This window comes from Aegilops tauschii, chromosome 2, assembly GCF_002575655.3.
Source record: "Aegilops tauschii subsp. strangulata cultivar AL8/78 chromosome 2, Aet v6.0, whole genome shotgun sequence".
NCBI lineage: Eukaryota > Viridiplantae > Streptophyta > Magnoliopsida > Poales > Poaceae > Aegilops > Aegilops tauschii.
Genome location: NC_053036.3, coordinates 648260122 through 648283106, shown reverse-complemented (window position 1 = coordinate 648283106; position 22985 = coordinate 648260122). Strand labels below are relative to the sequence as shown.

General features: G+C 44.2%; 2 protein-coding genes and 1 long non-coding RNA gene across 5 annotated transcripts; 1 reads left to right on the top strand and 2 right to left on the bottom strand.

The window, feature by feature from the left end:
- Positions 1 to 692: 692 nt before the first annotated feature.
- LOC109774629 (uncharacterized) lies at positions 693 to 4611 on the bottom strand. 3 transcript variants are annotated; one of them, XR_012203973.1, is made up of 4 exons: positions 4149 to 4597; positions 3744 to 4049; positions 1764 to 1866; positions 693 to 1602 (listed from the first exon to the last, which is right to left on the bottom strand). It is a non-coding gene; the product is annotated as an uncharacterized lncRNA (long non-coding RNA). The 3 variants fall into 3 exon arrangements; XR_012203974.1 differs by having other exon boundaries at positions 693 to 1595; XR_005769591.3 differs by lacking the exon at positions 693 to 1602 and having other exon boundaries at positions 1669 to 1866; positions 4149 to 4611.
- A 2515-nt stretch (positions 4612 to 7126) lies between these two features.
- Positions 7127 to 7756, top strand: LOC141041440 (uncharacterized). The gene has a single exon (XM_073507587.1). The coding sequence runs from the start codon at positions 7127 to 7129 to the stop codon at positions 7754 to 7756; it is 630 nt and encodes a 209-aa protein (XP_073363688.1).
- A 6871-nt stretch (positions 7757 to 14627) lies between these two features.
- LOC109774620 (uncharacterized) lies at positions 14628 to 16369 on the bottom strand. Its single transcript, XM_020333367.1, has 3 exons — positions 15832 to 16369; positions 15420 to 15655; positions 14628 to 15302 (listed from the first exon to the last, which is right to left on the bottom strand). The coding sequence occupies exons 1-3, from the start codon at positions 16367 to 16369 to the stop codon at positions 14628 to 14630; spliced, it is 1449 nt and encodes a 482-aa protein (XP_020188956.1).
- Between the last annotated feature and the right edge of the window lie 6616 nt (positions 16370 to 22985).

The window sequence follows — 22985 nt, the reverse complement described above, 5'->3', positions numbered from 1 at the left end:
AGTTCATCTTAGTATTCACCATGTGCTGGTATTTGTATTTCACTATTGTACATTTTTGCAGAGTGAAAAGTGTTACGGTCATATGGGCATATGATGACGCAGGCAAGGTCCAGCGAAGCATGCGTGCATCATTTTACTGATTCAGGAGGAGGCGATCCCTTTATATGCTGACTCGCTAGATTGTTGGTAATTTGAGCCTCCCTTGCCCATCCCTCATATTATTGCATGTGTTGCATTGTACAGAAATAGCCTCTTTATAGAAATGAGATTCTCTTTAGGGAACATATACATTAGGATTGATTTATTTTCTGTATATTACATTGTGCAGGATATATTATATCGCCTTTTTGGACGTTTTGGTAGATGATATTTTGAACCATACGAATTTTACCATATGTTATGACAGCTCAGCATTTCTCAAACAATTATATTTTCACTGTTCTTAAGATGGTCGGGCGCAGCAAAGCGCGCCTATACGGTCTAGTAATGGAAAAAGCTGGACGGTGTCATTCGAATCCACGATCTACTGCAAAACTGTAGCCTGGATAGCTACCAGGGCACTGATTTTCACGTCTAACAAGCACAACAACAAAAATTCTATCCTTTGAAGACCGTACTTATTAAAATCGAAATCTCTAAAACGAAAAAATGGGAGCCACGCTATTCGAACCTTTGTCCTGCTGGTCGCCCGCCACATGTGTACTGGTAAGAAAATTTTGAAAAAAAAATCATCCACAAATATCCAGATGTTTGCGTGCTTGTATATTTTCATAGAAAAAGGTCAATTTTGCTACCCCTATGATTGTTTCCACAAATACTCCCTCCGTCCCGAAAAACATGTCGCAGGCGCAGTTCAAAGTTGATTTTGCAAAAAAGCCCTTGTAGTTTTAAAATCATCTGAAACAAGCCCCTCCGCCCGTTGTCTTCTTCCTCCGCCGTCGATAGGGGCCGGCGCCGCCCAGCTGCGCGACTCGCCGCCCATCAGGAAGTGCTCCGCCGCTGTCGCCACCTACCTGCTCCGCCGCCGCCGTCGCCAAGTACCTGCTCCGCCGCCTCCCCCGCTCAGACCTGCGTCGCCGCGATCCCCTCCCGCCTCGATTACCTGCGGGCATCGTCGGGACCTCCGGCCACGTCCTCCTCGAGCTCGCGGGCGTCCACCTCGAACTCCCGCGCATCCTCCTCAAGCTCCAGCGCATCCTCCTCAAGCTCCAGTGCATCGTCCTCGAGCTCCCGCGCGTGCGCCGCCGCAATTCATCCCGGCCGCAATCCCCTACGGGCGTTGCCGGAAATTGCCTCCACGATCCAGTGGACCAGGAGCTCGCGCGCGTCCTCCTTCTCCCCTGCCCGCGCGCCCTCCTCAATCTTCCGCGCGAGCCCGTGCGGCTGCTTCTCCCCTGCCCACGCGCCCGTGCGGCTGCTTCTCCCCTACCGCCGGTGCTGCTGCTGCTCGTCTGCCCGTGCTGCCGCCAGAGCTCCAGCTCATCAAGAGGAAGAAGGTACCGTAAGGAGTTGCTCCTCTGCTCCCTGTGCTGAATATGATCAGTGTACGGGAGTTGCTGCTCTGCTCCTGTTCGTCAGGAAGAACTGCTCTGCTCCTGTTAACTGAATATGATTAGTGTTAATTGAATAAAAATCAGTAGATATCCAGGGGGGGTGGAGGGAGCAAGCTAGAAATAATTGGTTTGGAAATAATTGGTTTTGAACTGTCCATGATTTAGATGAATCCAGCTTTTCAATTTAATCTGTATGCTGTTAGCAGAAACCTTGGAACTTGAATACCCAAATCTGGTTCAGTTGAGTAAACAGCAAGAAACACATATTTGGTCTTGAACTTGTTTTGCATGTTGGTGGATGGCCATGCTTGTGCTGCAAGTACAAGTTAAATGAAAATAATGTTCAGATTTCTTCAGAGAAACACTGAATAAAACCTTGATACAGAAATTATTGGTTACATAAGGCACATATTCACACTAAATCAGTTTCGACAGTGTCAAAGCATACAGTAGTAGTGACAGTAATTTTGATAATTCAAGCAAATTAATTGAACCTATCTATGCTTGACATGGCACAGAAAAAATCAGTAGATGCAGAAAAAATCAGTATAATTCAGAATGCTGGAATGGAAATAACCGGTGTATATTGCGACAGTCGGGTAGTTGTTGATACTAGGGCCATTATAGAAGAAATGGAAATTGCAATAGGAAAAGAAAATGAAAGGAAAGAATTAGCTAGAGAAGGGAAAAGAAAGAAAAGTAAAGGGAAGGGAATGGAAGAAGTGGCCAGAGAAAGAATGTAGTCAGCACATGATGTTGGGTGAACATCAGGCATGCTACGGTGAGGTAATTCTGTACTGTAGTGGGTTAGAGAGATTCAGTTAAACTGTAGGTACAGATCTTATTGTATATCAACTCCTTGTTGGAATTTATTGGAATTTGGGTTATTTGGATTAATTGAATTATCTGGGTTATTTAGATTAACTGGATTAATTTGGGTTATTTGGATTTATTTGAATTATTTGAATTGATTTGGATTAATTTTAGTTATTTGAATTAATTTAAAATATTTGGATTTATTTCAATGAGGCATGCTAATGTCACAATCAGTATACTTTTAAGGTTAGTGGCAAGCAAGGCCTTTGCTAATCTGTATGCTTGGCAAGCAAGGCCTTTGCTAATCTCATATCATCAGTACATGATCTTCTAATCACTACTGAACCAAAAAGAGACCCTTGTATGGAGTTAATTGAACCAAATTTTGAGTATGAAAAGGAGACCCTTGTATGGAGTTAACTGAACCAAATTTCAAGCTGAGACTAGTTCACTGAAACCTGGGCACACCATTTAAAATGATTTGTCAATTAAACAATTAAGAAACAATTAAACAACTAGTGCTTTGGTTTACAACCAATTAGGAGGCCCACACTACTATCCTGGAAGATGCAGCTATTCCTCATTTCACAATAGGTTGACAATATGCAAATGAACAGTTCTGTGTTATCTTTCAGGCAATAAACAGTTGTCCTCAGAAACAACTGCACAGAGTATTTTGTCAGGTTGTTGTCCTCAGAAACAAATGAACAGTTCTTGTTGGACAATTTTTGTTCTTATTTTGGTTGTTTTGTTCTTGCATCTGAAAGGTTTGCAAATGATCTTGGGACACTGGGTGGCCGGTACTTGTTTGTGATCAGAAATGATCCCCCGAGAAGAAGTTAAAGCAAGATCATTAATAATTTAATCTAGCACTTCCTTGATTTAGTTCAGATATGATGACACTGCAGAATCCTTTAGGAGAAAAACAGAGCACTTGATCTGCTTTTGCTTAACTTCACAAGGAAGATATAGCTGCATCACAACAACCAGTACCTAGGATATTTTCCTAGTACCAATAGGAAATAAAGCCTCTATTTAAACTGGGATTCAACTCTCCGAACCAAATTTAGACCAGAACTATTACTGGTGATAGGAGATGACCACAGAGGTTTTATGTCAAATATCTCAATTCAAAAAGGGAAAACCATGACTTGTTGCACTATTAGGGCCTGATGTGCAGATGCCCCGACATAGCTAGTTCAGATCAAAACATCTCAAACATCTTTCAGAGTATTTTGTCAGGTTGTTGTAACATAGCTAGTTCAGATCAAAACATCTCACATTCACTAAATTTCAGTAGACAAAGAATAAGTTCAGACAATACACACATTCAGTAAATTCAGTAAAGATGAAGTAGAGAAGAGAGGTTCATACCCAGGTTGTAGGCGTTGGTGACCCAGGCTGTACCCAGGAGAAGAGTTGTAGCCGCCGCCGCCGCTGCTGCCAAGTGACAGCCTCCACCGCTGCCGCGGTGTCGCAGGCGCGGGTCTTCCACCAGAGAAACAACGAAGAAGAAGCCGCTGCCGGGCCCGGTCCCGCAACAGGCATTTTACCTCGCCCATGTCTTCTATGGTACTGTGGGTGAGCGTAGAGAGGAAGCTTACCGATGTCGAGCAGCATCTTGGGGACGCCGTCGTCGGGGAGCGCGAGCAGCTCCAGCGCCCTCTCGGAGATCCTCACCTGCGAAGAAGGAAGAGGAGATAACCCGGGTCAGCCTCACCAGGAACCACCTGAGCTCCCCACACAACACGCGACGAGAGGGGGGCTTGGGTTGCTTGCCTGGATTTCGATGATGCGGGAGGAGGTGGTGTACTTGCGCGCCTCCGACTCGTTGTAGAATGCGCGCCGCCGGCGATGCACCCCTCCCCTCCCCGCCGCTGCCGGGCCCGGTCCGGCCCGGCGCTACTGGACTGGCTTGGGGCGGAGGAGATCTGCCCCGACCTCTGGTGGCGCGTGGGTCGTCGAGCTTAAGCTGGGGAAATCGAAGCTTTTTATGAGGAAGGGGGGAGCTTGGGGAGGGAGGCGAGCGGCAGCTGCGGCGCCGGAGCAGGAGGCAGCTGCAGAGAGGGAGCGGGGGAGCAGGGGAGCCGCGGCGGCGGGGAGCAGCGCAGCTGCGGCGGGGGAGCGGGGAAGCGACGGCGGCGGGGAGCAGCGCAGCTGGGGATTCTGTCGGAGGAGGACGACGAGGAGTGCGGGTTTGGTCGGGAGAAACTGAAGGTTTTTTTTGTAAAATTACCCTCGCGACATGTTTTTCGGGACGGAGGGAGTATAACACTGAAAGGTATGTTCTATTTGAACAGTATTTGACTCTCCATATGCTTGCGCAATTTCATGACAAAGATGGCTCGGTGAAAAATGTTTTTTAAGAAAATGAGTGCTTAAATAATAAAGCATTTTTTACTTTCTAGGAAAGTTTACAAGTATATAGTAGACTCTTATTGCTCGATCAGTTTTTGCCGATATTCTGGCTAACTAGTTTTTCTGACTTTCGAACTATATTTTTTTCAGCAACAAATTTAGAAAGAAGCTGAGTACAGCACAAGTTCTTTAAGCGCAGCCTGATCCTCAACTGTAGCTTGTCAACTTTTTTAGCTTCTTGCCTCACCGAAGTCACATTGCCATAGAGTTAACCACCGCAGAAGTTACAGGCTGTTAAACTGGAGCCACACAAGCCTATGTCAAATAGTGCCTTTTGATGGCATGTGGAGTATTACCTCTTTTAGTGGATCCTACAAGTACTATAAATGGACCTGAAGTTTTGTTGTCCATTATTCTTTTTTTATATATATGTAAGAAACCAGCTTATATTCTTGTTTTTTGAATTTTAACAACTTATATTCTGGTCTATTTTTAGGGGATATTCTGGTGTATTTTGGGTTTCCTTTTATGTTGCCTTTGCACTTTGTATGATGTTTAGATATCCTTTAGGCATTGCAATCTAAGTATATGTATCATCAATTAGCTAAAGATAGACTTGATTTTAGTTTCTTAGAGATAAATAGAGATAAGAGTACATTTTGTTGTATAGTTTCAAAGTTATGAGTCCCAAGGCCAGCAAGCTATATAGAAAGTTTCTTTTATGGGGAAACTATATTTAAAGTTAAGTACTGTGTGTAAATTTGTAGTCTTAGTTACCTTCTTATTATCTAGGACTAAGAGCCAATTCAACTTAAATAAAGTAAGGCTAGTCATAGTGGGGAGTAACTTATACTAGTGTCATGCATATGACACTAGTCTAAGTTACTACCTTTATAGTGCAAAGTAACATAGTAGTAGTATAATAGATGGCTTCATTTATTAGCTTATAGACTCATCTTCTCTTGGGAAGCGCTATGTTACAGTAACATATTATGTTACTCTAAACACATCTCTCATCATTGGCACCTAAGTAAATTTGTCTCGAAATGCGCTATGTTACCAGCTAAGTTGCTCCCACTATGACTAGCCTAAGCTGCCTCATGATGAAAAGTTTCACTATTTTCAAGGAAAAATGATTATTTTTTTCATATAGTTTTCGATAGGTATGACATAAGAACTGACAACATAAATATTAGTTTGTCCCTTTAAAAAATAAGTTGTAATCCTAATCTGGTGGCTAGCCCACGTGCACGCGAGTTTTGACCAGGAGCTCACTGGTTCGACCCGAACTTACCTATCTCTTTTATAGCTTTCAAAAAAAAATGTACGGTCCATCTTGGTCGTATATAAATGAAGTCAGTTGTGCAAGTTAGACGTCTTGCGTGATTGTTTTGGTGGCTGTCTATGCGAGCCACTAAGAAGTAAGAAGTAGGTTTGAAGCCCATGCTCTGCAGCTTTTTTCATTTTATTTGAGGGATTTTATACCTATATAAATGAAATGCTATGCAGTAATCTGCAAAAAAATCCGCTTCAAGACACTAACAAATGGGCCTAAGCCGCGCTGGCGCGCCAAATGGGCATCCCATACAGCCAGATACGAGAGAAAGCACCGCATTTGCACGCCATGTCTAAGTTATGTGACCACAAATCCGTATTTTCAAAGTTTTAGCATCAAATTGAACATCAAGCGCAAGTTTTATGTCTCCCGGTGATATTTATCTCAACTGATAGGCTTAATGTGCCAGGTGCTGCCTATAGGAAAATGTTGAGATTTATATTGTGCATGTGTACAACAAGTCCTCCTCCTTCCTTGTATAGTTGACGACGTGGCTACCTTTGTTCCTATATATATATGTGCATATGTACCCGATCAATATATCGTAAGTTGCATCAATCTTCTACATGGTATCAGCCTCTCTTGGATCCTCTCCAAAACCCTAGTTGTGTCGCGCCGCCGTTGCTGCTTAGCCGTTGCCGCTACCTCCCCTCGTTGTGTCGCCGTTGCCGCGCCCACGTCGCCGCAGCAGCCCCCTCTCCCATCCCCTCCGCCGCCTCCTCCACCATAAACCATAGCCGCTTCCGCCGCCTCTCCACACCGCCGCCGCACCTAACCCTAGTCGCAGGCCGCTGCCACCACCACCCCTCCATGTCTAACCATAGTAGCGTCTCCAGCGACAACACGTTTGCCTCCTCCGCCTCCGGTGTCTCCATCACCGACCCGACCTACATCTGTGATGTTCTGATCTTCGAGCGTGCCCCGATCAAGCTCTCTCTCACACACAGAGGCAAACTTCTGTGCCTGGAAGACCTACTCCAACCTTCTCATCCACGAGTACAATCTCTGTGATCACGTCGACGGCACCACTGACTTCCTTGCCATGCGTCGCGATGACGATTGGATGGCAATCGACGCCACCATTATCCGGTGGCTCTTCCTCACCGTGTCCAAGGACATCTTCCACACCACTGTTTGCGATGGTGACGATGCCTACACGGTGTGGACCAAGATTATCGGCCTCTTCACCGACAACAAGCTCCAACGGATTGTCTTCTTGCAGCAGGAGTTCTTCGGTTGTCACCGGAATGACTCCTCCATCGACGCCTACTGCATGCACTTGAAGACTCTCTCCGACGAGATTAACGATGTCGGCTTCAAGGTTGGGGATGAGCTCCTCCTCTCCACCCTTACCGCCGGCCTCAACGAAGATCTCAGTAACGCCGCCTCAAATCTCACTCTTATGGCTAACCCTACCTATGAACAGGCGGTGGCCTATCTTTGCCTTGAGGAGCGCCGGCTGAAGAATCTACGCGCTCGTGCGGTCCACACCGCCTTCACCCTCGGCCACTCTTCTGGTGGCCCTGCTCCAACACCGCCGCTAGCCGGCACACACGGTGTCCCGCAGCCACAGCCGTGCCCGCTGGTGCCCCCTGCACCCGTCGGTGCCTACGACGCCTACCAGCAGCGGCCTCCAGTGCCCGCGCCGCTTCTTCAGCAGCAGCAGCCGGTCGATCGGCCCCAGCAACTGTAGGGAATCGTTGCATGGAAAACAAAAAATTTCTACGCACACGCAATGATCTATCCATGGAGATGCATAGCAATGAGAGGGAGAGTGTGTTTACGTACCCTTATAGACCGTAAGCGGAAGCGTTTCACAACATGGTTGATGTAGTCGAACTTTCTTTGTGATCCACCGATCGATTATTGAACGTACGACACCTCCAAGTTTTGCACACGTTCAGCTCGGTGACGTCCCTCGCCTTCTTGATCCAGCAAGTTGTCGAGGTAGTAGATGAGTTCCGTCAGCACGACGGCGTGGTGACGGTGATGGTGAAGTGATCTCCGCAGGGCTTCGCCTAAGCACTACGAAAATATGACTGGGAGTGTAAACTGTGGAGGGGAGCGCCGCACACGGCTAACAATTGATCTGGTGTGTGCTAGGCGCCCCCCTCCCCACATATATATATAGGTGGGAGGGGAGGGTCTCCCTCTATTGTTTCCTCACCATTAATTTTTTATATATTCCAAAATAATTCTCCGTAGATTTTCACGTCATTTGGAGTTGTGTAGAATAGGTATCTCTGATGTAGCCCTTTCCAATACTGAATTCTAGCTGCAGTTAACCTCCCTCTTCATGTGAAACTTGCAAAATAAGAGAGAAAAGACATAAGAACTTTATCATAAAGTGAAATAATAACCCAAAACATAATAAATAATAGTAGGAAAACATGATGCAAAATGGACGTATCAACTCCCCCAAGCTTAGACCTCGCTTGTCCTCAAGCGAAAGCCAAAATCGATAATAATGACCACATGTTTAGAGAGAAGGGTGTCGATAAAAACAAGATACGAACATGAAAGTATCATGATCATTATTATAGCAGCATTATATCATCATAAAACTTCTCATGAATAAGTAACAATTCATTCACAAGATAAAGTATGGACCATAAGCTTCATTGAAAACTAACAAACTATGATCTAGGTCATTGAAGCAATTGCACTTTATCATATTATCAGAAAGAGTCTATGTTAGAGCTTTGTTTGGCAAGTTCACTAATGACCCACAAGTATAGGGCATCAATCGTAGTCCTTTCGATAAGTAAGAGTGTCGAACCCAACGAGGAGTAGAAGAAAATAACAAGCGGTTTTCAGCAAGGTATTGTCTGCAAGCACTGAAAGTTTAGTTGCAAGACTACTAAAAGCTAAGTATTTCCATGCAGGAGATTTAGTGGATACGGTTTTTACCGGAAATGCTTCGACAGTTTGGCAAGGAATTGAGCATGGACTCCAACTAGTGAAGAGAGGCATGATATGGCGAGTCGGGAATGGCAGTAAAATTCGGATATGGAGAGATCCCTGGATCCTTAGGGGTCCATCTCTTCGACCTATTTCGCCAAAAGGATGATGTCGACACAAAAAGTCTCTAATTTACTTGATATGCACGGACGATGGAACATGAAGATTCTGAACAAATACTTCCGGCCATCGGACATTCAGACCATTTTCTCTATCAGAACGTCTCCAAGTGAGGAGGAAGATTTTATCGCATGGCATCCGGGAAAATTTGGCACCTTTTCTGTAAAAAGTGCATATCATCTTGCGATGTGCGAACATGTTCAGGAACATAATGCAGGAGCAAGCAGTATGCGTTCGGAGGGGAATCGACCGTGCTGGAACCTAATTTGGCAAGCTACTGTCCCACCCAAAATGCCTTCATTCGCATGGAGAGTCGCAGTAGATGCCTTGCCAACGAACAGCTGCAAAGCAATGCGACATCAAAATGTACCTCCTCACTGTCCTTTATGCGGCGCAGATGAGGAGAATTCATTCCATGCACTGATTGTGTGTCCCCATGCAAGGAGCTTATGGGAAGAGATGTATGAGGAATGGCAGCTACCATAGAAGACCAGGTTAATTAATACGGGATCAGAATGGTTGTTTGGCATCTTAGCTGAGCAGCCAGCCTGACAAAGGCGATGATCATCATGTTAGAAATAAACCGTGACGGGTATGCACCAGAGTACGTGTGTGCGTGTATGTCACGATGGTGTACGTGCGTGCGCGTGCACTCGTGGCCATGGCGAGTTGGTTAGTTAGTTAGCTAGCTTCATGGCGTGATAGGATAGTTAGTTAGCTAGATAAGTTGTTAGCTGGCGGAATAGACTCCATAGTTTGTTAGCATGCATCAGAATAGGGGAGGTGGCGTGTGTGCCAGCCTATAAATAGAGGCCGATCTGAGTTGGTTGGATGTACGTGGTATGTGCCATAGTTTGAGCTGAGTAAAAAGAAGAGCCGTTCGTGCGGCGTGGCGCCGTTCATGCGGCGAGGCGTTTGTCGCCGGAAATTCTTGTGTCAGTGTGCTCCTCTTCTTCTTCCACCTGCGTACGTCCGAGTGGGAGAGAGACTGGGGTTCGTCCGGCGTTCGTATCACTGGAGCCTGCTCGGCGTTCGTCGCCGGACCGGGTTTGTCCCAACACATCATGCTTCTATGGAGGATCTGGAGCTTACGTGATGGCCTAGTCCATGTTAAAGCTGCTCCACCGTTGCCTGTCTCCCGTTCATACTTGTGCACTTACCTGGCATCTTATGATCAATTGCAACGGCTCAGTGCTGAGGATATTATTAAAGGCAAGTCCCCAATTGAGGAGGTACCTATCAGACAGCCACCCGCTAAAGTGCCAAAGAAGTCGTGGCCCAATCCACCCTCGGGTTGGACGGCGCTGTCGGTTGACGGCTCATACATAACAGGAACTGGCGAGGCGGGTACTGGTATGGTTCTCCGGAATTCCGATGGCTCTCTAATCTTCTCTGCGTACAGATATCTATTTCATTGTAAGGATGCTCTTAAGGCGGAGATCGGTGCCGAGCTTTCAACGCTCTGATCTTCCAATAGTAATCCAATCAGCAAATTCATTGGCCATTGCTGCTTTGACGGACGATTCGCTTAATCGGCCAGCCTATGGACATCTGATGACGGAAATCAAGAAGCTCTTGCAGCTTCGTGGGTTTGTTTTGTTCCGCTTTTAATAGATCGTAATCAAAATAGTGTTGCTCGTAGTCTAGCTAATGATAGCACCGCCTGTTGGTTGCACCAGGTTCATAATTATACAGTACGAGAAGGGAGTTTCGTATTTGACAGCTTGGCTTGCAGCTTGTCAACCTTCACGCCCATGCTCTTCTGTTGCTATCTCTTGCCACCGCGCCCCTAGCTTCGCGATCTCCTGCGGCCCTTCCACATATCCGTGCACTCCTTGAGCTCCGACAAGCGCAGCCTCATGTCAGGATCTGGTTCTCCTGACGGCTGCGGGACCATGCCCCAGTATCACCAGATATTGCGATGCTGCTCTGTGGTGTCCAAGATCCGTCGAGGATATCGGACACAGAGACAGGTACCCTACAATTTTAGGTTCTTAGCTGGTGCTGCTCAAAGAAAAGGACTTGCACAACAACACACTGCTGGCAGCCTCTCGCTCTGTGTGGCATTAGCCAGCATAGCGGCTCCATTCAGCTTCTAATAGCCCGTACTGTGCATGCCCGGTTTCTGAAGACAAAACACTCATTAGTTGTTCCAAACAAAGATTAAAGCATATCAGTATAACTTAAAAAAATACTCCCTCCGTCCCAAAATTCTTGTCTTAGATTCGTCTAGATACGGATGTATCAAGTCACGTTTTAGTATTAGATACATCCGTATCTAGACAAATCCAAGACAAGAATTTTAGGACGGAGGGAGTAGTAGGTAAAGACCATCATCTGGCGGTCAGGCATACTCGGCAAAGCAGATGCTAGAGCTTGGAATTTTGGACACCTCAGATTGATATCCGGTGCAGTCTCTGCAAGATAGCCATCAAGTAACTTAGCAACAGCAGTGGTTGCTATACTAGAAGTGGATGCCAAAATATCAACCATGCATGGGGAGGAACAGCCGCCAGCTGCTCATACATCCATTGCCAGAAAGTGCTCAGGAATCCTGTGCACATACTAGACAGTGTGCAGTGTTTCCATGATATAAGAGTAATTTGGCAGCAGCAGATTCTACAGACTGGATATATGGAGATGCTCAGAAACACAATGTAGGTTCTACTTTGCAGAAGAAAGTTCTATTTTAACTGCTTTGCACACTGTATTTATCCCTGTTACAGAGTTAAGGGGTTTGACACCATATTCCTGTCATGCGCTTGCTTCTTAACCCCACGCCGTGCTAAAACATAAACCACGGAGTATAAGAATGTATGTTCTTACTCAAGGGCAAGGGTTTGAAGCAATCTTGTTTGGGGGTGTGAGAGATTTATACTACGGAAAAGGGCACCTACAGATTTTGATGTGATCACTACTGCAAGTCTCAAACAGGTTTTGGCTCGTTCAAAGATCACACATGTTTCCTTCCTTGCACAAAATCTCTTATGCCATTATTCCACTGATCTGATTCTGATCCTTCCCAGATTGAAAAACATGTATTCAAATGATGTATGATGAATGGCAGATCCTTTCCAATGTGCCAGGTTAAAATGCGCAGCTCAACATTTGAGATTTGTTATCTCGGAGGAGCATCGCATCTTGAATACTGGTTCTTAGAGCATTGTTCTCTAATCCTTATTTGCTTGTCTTGTCCTTTATTCTTACAGGTTTAAAGCATTAGCATGAATCCTACTTCAAGTGAAAGGAAGTGAAAATGTAAATTGTTCAGAAGAGTTCAATGTGTTATGACAAGGGGGAAATTCTTCGCTAGAAGAATTCGTTGGAAAAGTTACTTCACTGTAAACATGTAATCTTCTGTAGGAAATCTCATACTTCAAATTTTCAGCAAATGTCATTTTTGTGAAATGTCATGGGAGCTAAATTACCAATGTTATTGTAATGCCTGCATGACAACCTATTATTTGATCCATTCAATTACAGAATTATGATTATGTGAATGGAGTAATGGATCTGTGAAAAAAAAGGTAATAACTAAGTGAGACTCTTCCCAGGTAGATTCTCGTTTACTTTCCCCTTTTCTTCTTAAACCATCAAACAGGTATGTACAGTCATTACTACCCATGTTAGCTTCAAGAGGATCCTGATAGGTGCTCAACTAGTGTCCTTGATTTATATTATCATTATCTATCAAAGATAAATTTATATTCTAAACTCGTTCAGCCAGGATTTTTACGTACTAAAATGTTGCTCCTGCGCTTCCACATTAGCATTCTATTACGTTATTTGACCTTTTAGTCAAAAAAGGGAAAACAAAAATGCATCTACCTTGTATAGTTCGATGCTTGTTCGTTTTCTTTTCAGCTTCACATCATGTGCTCCAGAAATAGGTACCTTCAACCTCAATGTTTGATCATACACTTTTCTCCCGTATTGTTAAATCATGCCACTAATTTTTTTCAGATGTCACCTTTAAAGTTGCTAATTGTTGACGAATGAGTGTTTTATGCAGCCCTGCCATCTACAATTTGGCAACCACAAGGTGATCTGACAGTGACATCGAATACATAGCTTGAACTCAGAATCCTTAATGCGTAAAAATGTGACCAGAATCCACGTCCACCTAAAACTTTAAAGCAACCATTATGACACATCGACTCATAAGTTTTCAAAGGTGTAACTATCTGAATCTGCACAGATGGTCTTGGAAGAATAGTCCAATCATAAAAGTATTTTACATTTGATCATACTGCACAAACTGTTGGACTAAATTTACCAATCAACAAGGATGTAGGAAACAGGGAAGGGGGGTATACATGTATACCTGAGGTATCTTGAGATAGATCACTGTGGAATGGTCTACAGTTGCGAGGCCGTGGGGATTCCAACAGCCCTCAAATCGACAAACCCTGCAAGTGAATAGCAGTTGACAAAGGCGAACGAGTTGCTTAGACATGATTTACATTTGTCCATCAAGATTTACTTTTAAAAAAGTTATTCAAGGTGCAGGTGCTTCCCCTAAACCAAACCCACTGCAAAGAGAGGTAGTAATAAGCCCAGGAGCTAAGCTACCCCTGTAAAAGCTGGCTTGGATGAGCATCTGCTCGAGTGATCCCCTCACCTGGCCTTGAAGTTCTGCGATGGCGAGCAAAAGTCAAATGCCGGACTGAACCTTGGCAAGTTTCGTTTGTCAGGCCCAACAACAATAAAACAACTGAACACCTGCGTTCCTGAAGATGAATACCGTGGGACAGACAAATTTCAGTATACTAAGAACGTCGAGGAGTTTGTCTTCTGATTTGCCGTGGGTCTGACCAATATTTACTCTGATAGCCACTTGTGCTAATCAGAAGTTAAACAACACTGATCCTTAGTTCATGAACAAGTTGACATGCCTGCATAATGTGTGCAACTAACGCTTGTCACCAATGAAACCTGAGCTCACAAACCAAATCAAGAGAAATCAAGTGTCCTTCTCAGGAAGAGAAAATCAAGTGTCATTCTAGAGAGACAACATGTCATGCTAACAAACAACAATCAGACACATTGGGCCGAGGCAAAGCAGAAGAAATAATTACCACAGCATGTACAACACATGAATGTAGAAATACTTGTAGACTTCTTAACTCATACATTAAAGTCGATAGCATCTTACATAGCTCACCAGTTAGTAGTACACAGATATCTAGCTGGGCATCCTACAACATAGCTGCTTGACACACAAATACTCCCTCCGTCCCAAAATTCTTGTCTTAGATTTGTCTAGATACGAGATACATCCGTATCTAGACAAATCTAAGACAAGAATTTTGGGACGGAGGGAGTACTAGTTTTGGCACATTCTACATAGCTGACCAATACAGCAAATACTTACTTCAACAAACAAACGGCCACTGGCAAAACAGAGATAGATAGATGTAACTGGGCAAAGGATATCGTGCTCCATAACATTCACGCCAAAGCACCATCAAACATATACTGTACTAACATAGGTCGGTCCTAACAATGGCTGACCAAGCAACGGTAATCTCCACCTTAGAGCCACCAAGATCGCAAGTGTGCTGACTTATGTTGCAAGTCTTGGGCCTGATCTTGACATCAGCTTGTGCAGCAATACCACCAGACTTTGAGTAGGCTTGAAAGAAAACTTTCAGGCTATCTTTGAATTGTCGGGAGTTCTCTTTCCGTAGTTGGACAGAAACAAACCGTCTTGACAGATCGAGGAAACCATATTTGCCAACTGGCATTTTTCCACACACACAGTCGCGAGAATCTAGCAACACAACTTGGAAGCATGAAGAGTTATCAACAACTTCTGCAATGCCTTTAGGATCCACGCACACAACTTCGTGAGGTGGTGAGGAGCAAGCAATCCGGCCTCCGTATTCAAAAGGCCATGGACCTCCACGGACGACGCGGACACTCACGAAAGTGGCTTGGACCGAACCAGAAAGTCTCTCCACTCTTAACTCCGCTGTGCAAAGGCAGTTTTCAAAGGTGAGAGTATCACTAGTACTACCTATGTAATGTTTTCTACGGTTCATCAGTGATCTGTCTTCACACTCTGTCGCGCCCTTAAGTTTCAGCTGGACCTCAAAGTCAACGGGGCTCAGAGCCATAATCGCCCGAGACGGGCCGGTCAAGCGCAAAAAGGGATCCTGCAAGCAACAACAACATCATCATTACACATCCTTAATCACAGACGCTAAACCGATCAACCAATCAACAAAGACACTCAACAACGAGGTTGAAAACAGAGTAGAGTGGGCACATACATCTGAGGTGAGCTTCTGGCAGTCGTGCCTTGGCCGATCAAAGATGATGTTGCGCTTGCGGTCCGAGTTGTCTCGTGCGGCGACGACGCCATACACTTGGAGCGGCCAACGCAGGTCGCACCTGATCTCGGTGATCTTGAAAGAGTAGACCTGCACGCTGACCCCTTCCGTCTCAGCATTGTAGGGTAGGGGCAGTCCGGGCGTGCAGTGCGTGAAGTGCATGGGGCTCAACGTGGCTGCATTCACAATTATCCAAATCAATCCAATTAAACTGCATTTGTACTGTGTTTCTCAAAAAAAAAAACCAATAAAAGTGTTGATTGCATATACTATGCTGTGAAGTTGCTAGAGCAAAAAAGTCACTCTCATTAGCTAAATGCGTATTATGGTGTTTTAGCTAGCATTGACTTACTCTGCTGCGTGAAGGTGACGCGGCGGGATGAGAACTCGGTGCCTTGGCGGTAGCTGTCGAACAACTTCTCTTCCTTGTCCATCTTCTTCCTCGCCTTCTCTTCCTCGTCCAGACCCTCGTACGTGTCCCGCCTGGCCAGCTCCTCCTCGTACCTCTCCTTGAAAGGCAGCAGCTTCCGCCTCAGCCTGGAGATGCGGCCGCGCAGATCCTCGAACTGCTCCAAGATGGCGTGGATTGTCCCCTCGCCGGTGCCGTCTTCCGTTGGCTCCCTTAGCGGGGCTGCTGGCTCGATGTCCAGACTCAGGTAATCCAATGTCGCTCGCAATTCCTGACAGAGCTTCCTGATCTGCCGCTTGGAGATCATGGAGCTCGATTCGCCTCCCTCCATCTCGCCCTGCACCTCCTTCTCCTTATCCTCGTGTGTCGACAGGGTCCCTTGCATCTCCTTGTTCTCCATCTGTTGCTTCTCCTCCCGAGTAGCCGTCTTGTCGATTTTCGTTTTCTGTTTGGAGATGGAGCTCGATTTCGCTCCCACCATCTCGCCCTCCTCCTCGTGGCCCGCCGATTTTTCTTCTTCCAAGATTTGTATTGTGTCTAGCAATCGATGCCTGCCTGCGTATATAGACACCGGTGATGACGCACATAACTACCAACTCGGATATGGAATCGCCTATCCGTTTCCAACTGCGATTACAACTGACGCAAATACTACTCTTGCCGGCTGCGATTCGTAATAGGTCTCTCCTACAGCGTGCCGCTACTCGGCCAGCCTAATTTTCTGTGTTTTTATCAGCTTTTCACTGTTTCGCATCAGTTTCTTTGAACTTTACCTTTTTTTTTACACATTGTACATTTTTATATGCGTCTACAGTGTTTTTATATACGTTTAATATTTTTCAAATACATGATTAATATTTTTCAAATATATTTTTTAATTTATTCGAATATGTGTTAAAGTTGTTTAAATACACATTGGAACATGTTTTTGAACTATGCAAACAATATTTTGCACTGTGTATTTTCTTATACAGAGTAACAAACATATTTTTGAACATGTGAACATTTTTAAAATGTAACGTAGATTTTTTTAATGGCACAAAACATTTTTATGAATTACACATTTTTTAACATGTATAAAGTTTTATAGAAATGTTATGTACATTCTTTTTTGAAACACGCAAACATTTTTTAAATGTGACATATTTTTTTTTGAATGGCACAAACATTTTTTCACACAACATAGTCATTTTTAAAATGTGCGATAAACACTGTAAAAATATTCACTAAATATTTTTTCCGTGATATATGTATTTAGTATTTTCAAAATATATTTAAAAACCCATGTGCATGACGTCAGCATGGTGAAGCTGCATGGCTACTACCTGGCCCACTACCTACTCCCTGTAGTCAAGCCGAGCTACTGCCTCGCATAAAGAGAGACATAGTCGTGCCCCTATTATGCCTCTTTTCTCTTGACCCGCTCTAGGTACTTTTTTTCCTTTTATAAAATCATGAATTTATATTTACACTATTCTACGCAAATTCCGTATCAGTTTTTACCTCTCTATAAATATCCATGGTTGTAGTTTTAGTAAATTACTCACAATTGCTCATTGTTGTGCCTTTATAGGATGGAGCCAATATCTGGTGAGGATGTCAATTGTTATGACGATTGAGCACGGGACGGCGCTGGAGATTGTCAAGCTGTTGTCGAATGGATGTTTGTATGATGGGTGGCACAGGAAAGCAAGTGATGCAAGGGCGGCACTGGAGGATGTCAGGCTTTTGTTTGAATGTTTATTCTCTGTTTTGGATCTGTTTCTCCTGTCTGTGGATGCTAGAGCCAATGATGTAGACTTTCTGTAGGATGTTGAAATTTTGGTAGCAATTGGCCACTAGTACTAAATTTGGTTCCTAGGCCTCGTCGAATGATGCACTTTTGCTTGCTGGCTAACTGTGAATTGTCTGAAGTTAGCCCAGTTTGGTTGTATCACTAGTGCTCCTTTCCACTAGATCAGCTTGCTGTACTGATCTGGTGGAAGCATTGGAAGTTGACAATAGTGATTTGTGTGAAGTTTGCTCAGTTTGGTTGTATTACCTGTGCAGCTAATCCGAAACGTTCTCTTGCTTGGTGTACTGATCTAGTGGAAGCTGACATGGGACGCTGCTCGCCAACTGATGGGGAACATCAAGCTGTGACTTGGCCATGTCAAATAGTCCGTCGTGGCGTTTTTTATGAAAAGGAAGGTCCCTGTGATTTTAGTATTCAACATGCAGTCACGCCATGATTTCCTTCGTTGCCCAAAAAAGCCACAATTCCCCCCCCCCCCCCCCCCCTTCCTGTTTCCCACGCACGGGTGCACCCCATGCTCTCCGAGCCGTCTCGACTCAGCATGTATCTATGAAACTGATAGGCAGGTGTTTTTACTAAGATTTTTTATTCTAAAAATAAGTCCAGCCATATAGGTTGTTTGCTAGCCATGGGATTAGCTATACGGATCGAGAGAGGGGAGTTGGATTGTGCCTTGCTAGAAGCTAGACAAACCGTTGAAGGTAAAAAGAGGAAAAAAAACAAACTCTTCCCAATAAAAAAACCAACTATCTGTAAAAATTACCAAGCAAAAATGCCCAAAAATCTAATTGTCGCTGGGGGGCCTTTTCCGACCAGGTGAAAACTAGTGAAATTACAAAACTGCCCCCGATTTGAAATCGCGCTCAGGTCGTCGTCTTTCTCCGTCGCTCCTCCCCTTCGCCAGGCTCCTCCGCTGTCCGCATCTCCGGCTTCCTTCCCCGCCGGCTGCCTGCACCGCTCCAATCGAGAGCCAGATCCCCTCTTTGGTCGCTCTTCCGCCTGCTCCGTTCCCCAGGATCCTTCCCTGCTGGCCGCAGATCCCTCGCCGGCCGCCTCCCTCCACTCCAATCGAGAGCTCGAGGTCAGCCGCCGCTGCTCACTGCTCCTTTCTGCTCCTGGATTTCAATCAAAGAAAGGCTTAATGAGATTTCAGAGTACTGTGTGTAATTACTCTACTAACAACAGGTCTCAGGGAGTTATGTTGACATCGGCGCCGGGCTTCAGGTCGCCTGCATTACCATGGACAAACAACAAATATGCCAGTGAGAATGAGATACTGCCAACTTGTAATCTAGTGTTCGTAGATGGCGATCCAGATATAATTTATGTTTCCCAATATACATAATTCATCAGCAGAAGAAACACATCTTGATGATCTGCAAAGCCTGAATTCAACCAACTCTGAATTCTGAACAGTAGCAGATTATTTTTCAGAGAGAAGTGCTGGTGAACATAGACATGATGAGGTCCAGTCTTAGAAACTGGTGATCCAGATGCATCTTTTGGTTTCCAATATGTAAAATTCATAAGCACAAGAAACAGATTGTTGATGATCCGCAAAACCTGAACTGAACTGACTCTAAATTTTGAACACTAGCAAATTATTTTTCAGAGAGAAGTACAAGGGGGTGCGCAATGCAACCAAAGAATAGCATCCCAGACATGCCAACTTGTAAAATCCATTGCAGAGATAATATTTGTGGATTCAAGTGAAGAAAGCACAAGTTAAATCATCCTGATCTTACTAGTGTTATTAGATGGTGATGCGGATATTCATTAGCACAAGAAACAGATTCTTGATGATAACCGACTCTGAATACTGAACACTAGCGATTGTTTTTTTCAGAGAGAAGTAACAGAAGAACATCAGCGCAGATAGTATTATCTGCCAAACCAATTGCAGAGATAAAAAAAAATTGGATTGCGCTGAAGAATAGAATTAGCAGAAATTAGTTTAATTTAGGGAAAAGAAGAATTAACTCATCCTGATTTCTGAACTGCAAAAAGCCTGAACTAAACTGGACACTGTTAAGTCTGAACAATTTTTTCAGATTGTTCAGAGCCGAACAATGCAGATTTCCTCATCTCTGGGAGGGAATTGGGACTCACAGAGGAAATTGGAACAGACGCCCTTGACGACCTCCCCCGCGTCGTTGGTGTAGACTAAATTCCTACACTAAATTACTCAAGCCTTGCTAAACAGCGAATCCTATACTCCAGCACATAAAAGTTCCTACAGAGCAAGCAATTGGCTTTCTAAAAATGCACTATAGAGCAAGCAAAAAAATCCAGCAGTGTTCCTGCAGTTTTTAGACATAGCCATTGGTGAGGAGGTCAATTCAATACAGCCCAGGGGCCACTGGTCAACTGACTGGCTGTTGGGATCAACATGGCAATGGGTGTGAATGTATCCGGTGCACCCGCACTTTGTGCTACCGGTGCACCGAATGCAATATAATATTTTAACAAATCTGAAAAAATCTAGCATGAGAACACACCAAAATTGGTATAAAAATTTGAAATATTTTTTGATATATAAGCAGGAAAACACTAGCAAATGGTATTTACTAAGGTCTTGATGGAAATATAAAATTGACATGGGATTCAAAACTTAAGAATGTACATTTACCAACCAGATATTTACTAGTGTGTTCCTGTTGAACATCATTAAGGTAGCACAACAATAAAATAGGTATGTCATTTACGGAGTGTTGATGGAAAACATCAAATTGGGATCCAGAACTTACAAGTACACATTTACCAACCATGATCATTAAAAAAGCTACAAGTCTGAAAGGGGCTGCTCACCTCGAGACAGTGTTTTATAAGCAGGAGTCTGATTTTCATCACATGGCTTGGTGCTTTCATTGGCTGACTGTTTCCCGGTTTGGTTGTATCACTACTGCTCCTTCCCCTTCCAAACTCACAACTACCTCTGATCTCCATTTCTCCAACCATTGTCTCTTTCCCTCCCCCGGTATCCATGAGGAACATGAGAGGAACCTGGTGGCATCATGCAATTCAATCAAGCACTATATCAACCACAAGAATAGAAACCAGAGCAGAGCATGCATAACTTGGGGAAATAAAACAGAGTCGAGAGGGAGGGATCGACCTTCCCTGGTGGTTGGTCGTCGGCTCATAAGAAAAAAACAAAAAATGCCTCATTGTTCTTGCTATACTGCTACTAGCACAGTGAGGGAAGAAACGAAAGGAAAATATCCAGTAGTAGAGGAATGAAGAGTCAGTGTGCTACAAGAATCGTTGGCTGTAGCAGTACAAGAACTGAATTGCAGGTTTTCTGCATCATGTTCAGTCGAGTCGAAGAACAGGAGCACTGAGCAACAACCAAGGAATAAAATGAATTAGAGAGCAGAGCCCCTAGATTGTACATGTTCTTCTCAACACAAGGAGAGGGGTCACTTTTTCTGACCAATATCTATCAGTAACCACGTTTTCTACGGCAGAGTACCAATCACAAGGAGAGGGGACCGACCTTCTTCTGTGGGGAGCCATGGGCCCATGGTGGTCCGGGCGGACGATGACCTATTCCAGCTCGTCGGGCTACCGTGTGGGATCCATCATGTCCCGGCGATCGTCATCTTCCTCGCTGATGCCGTTCATGGAGGTGGAGGTGGCCTGGTGCTCTGAATCGAAGATAAAAATCGAAAAGGAAGGCGTCCATTAATTTGAGTCCACCACAAACAGAGTGGCTACTACCTACTCGTACTTACTAGAGCAAGCTGCTGCACTATGTGACTGTATTTTGAAGAAGCAGAGTGGAGCAAGGCAGTCAAGTGTGAAATTTTTTAGAAAAGGAGGAAATTACATCCAGCATACGTACGTACTAGTGCATCCTTTTTGCCAATGATATAGTCTAGTGCAACAACAGGAGCACTAAATCTGCTAGTGGATAGTACTAGAGCATACAAAGGGGAAACAGCGAAACAAGAGTTATCTGGTAGAGTAGGAGTAGGTGCACACATCAGTCATGATGAATTTATAATGTCTCGCATGGCACAAACAGTCATCATAAATTCATCGCACAAGCCAAATACAATTGAAGTGCATGAGGCAAAATAAACAGAGCAGGGAATGTTCATTTTATCCTAATGTTGAGGTGATGAAGAATAATGAATGGTCCACTACAAGATTAGCTAAGCTAGTGTAACAGGACAAAGTTTACATTAAGCTACTACCTAGCAACACATGATGAACCAACAAACTGCCCCTTCAGAAACAAGATTTGACAAGCTATATAAGAAAAGGTATGAGGAGGCCCACCATTAGCGAGATCAGGATAGATTTTGGACTCTCTATTAACATCAATTGTCATGACCACGCTATCTCTAATACCGACTGCTCTCTCTCATAGCAAACCCACATGTGTTATAAAGTAATTTATCAATACCAAGCACAACCTACAACAATAAGGAGTTCTAAAGTGATGTATGCTGTCCCTAACAAAGATTGAAAATATGTTCACATGCCAAATAGAGAGGGACGAAAGCATGGCACATACATACAACATCACACAAATTTCAGAGCAGAAATTGCATATCCATGTCGAAGCCATACAAGTTAACATATAATTAAAAGTTCAAACACAATAAGAGCTATATAGTAACAAATTTGTACTGTAGGAACTACTAGTACTATCTAGGGCTTTTCTTAACCTCTCTGTTCTAAGTTGTAACCATCTGTGCTAGCAGAGTACTAGTATTGCTTAACTGCGATAGCTATTTGTAAGCGCTCAGGAAGGCCTGAGACCTGAGGCAAGGTGACCCGATGTCACCGATTCTTTTCAACATAGTGGTTGACATGTTGACAATGCTAATAGGAAGGGCTAAGGAGGACGGCCAAGTAGGTGGCCTAGTTCCGCATCTAGTGGATGGCGGAGTGTCAATCCTTCAGTACTCTGATGATACTATCATCTTCATGGAGCATGATTTGGCTAAAGCAAGAAACATGAAGCTTGTGTTATGTTTGTCCGAACAATTATCGGGGTTAAAGATTAACTTCCATAAAAGTGAATTGTTCTGTTTTGGAAGAGCCAAAGATGAACAAGATGCGTACAAACAATTGTTCGGATGCGAATTGGGATCTTTACCCTTTACATATTTGGGTATACCAATTCACCATCGCAAGCTTTCTAACAAAGAATGGAAGTGCATTGAAGATCGATTTGAAAAGAAACTAAGTTACTGGAAGGGCAAGCTTATGTCATACGGAGGCCGATTAATTCTCATTAATTCGGTTCTTACGAGTATGCCTATGTTTCTTTTGTCCTTTTTTGAGATAC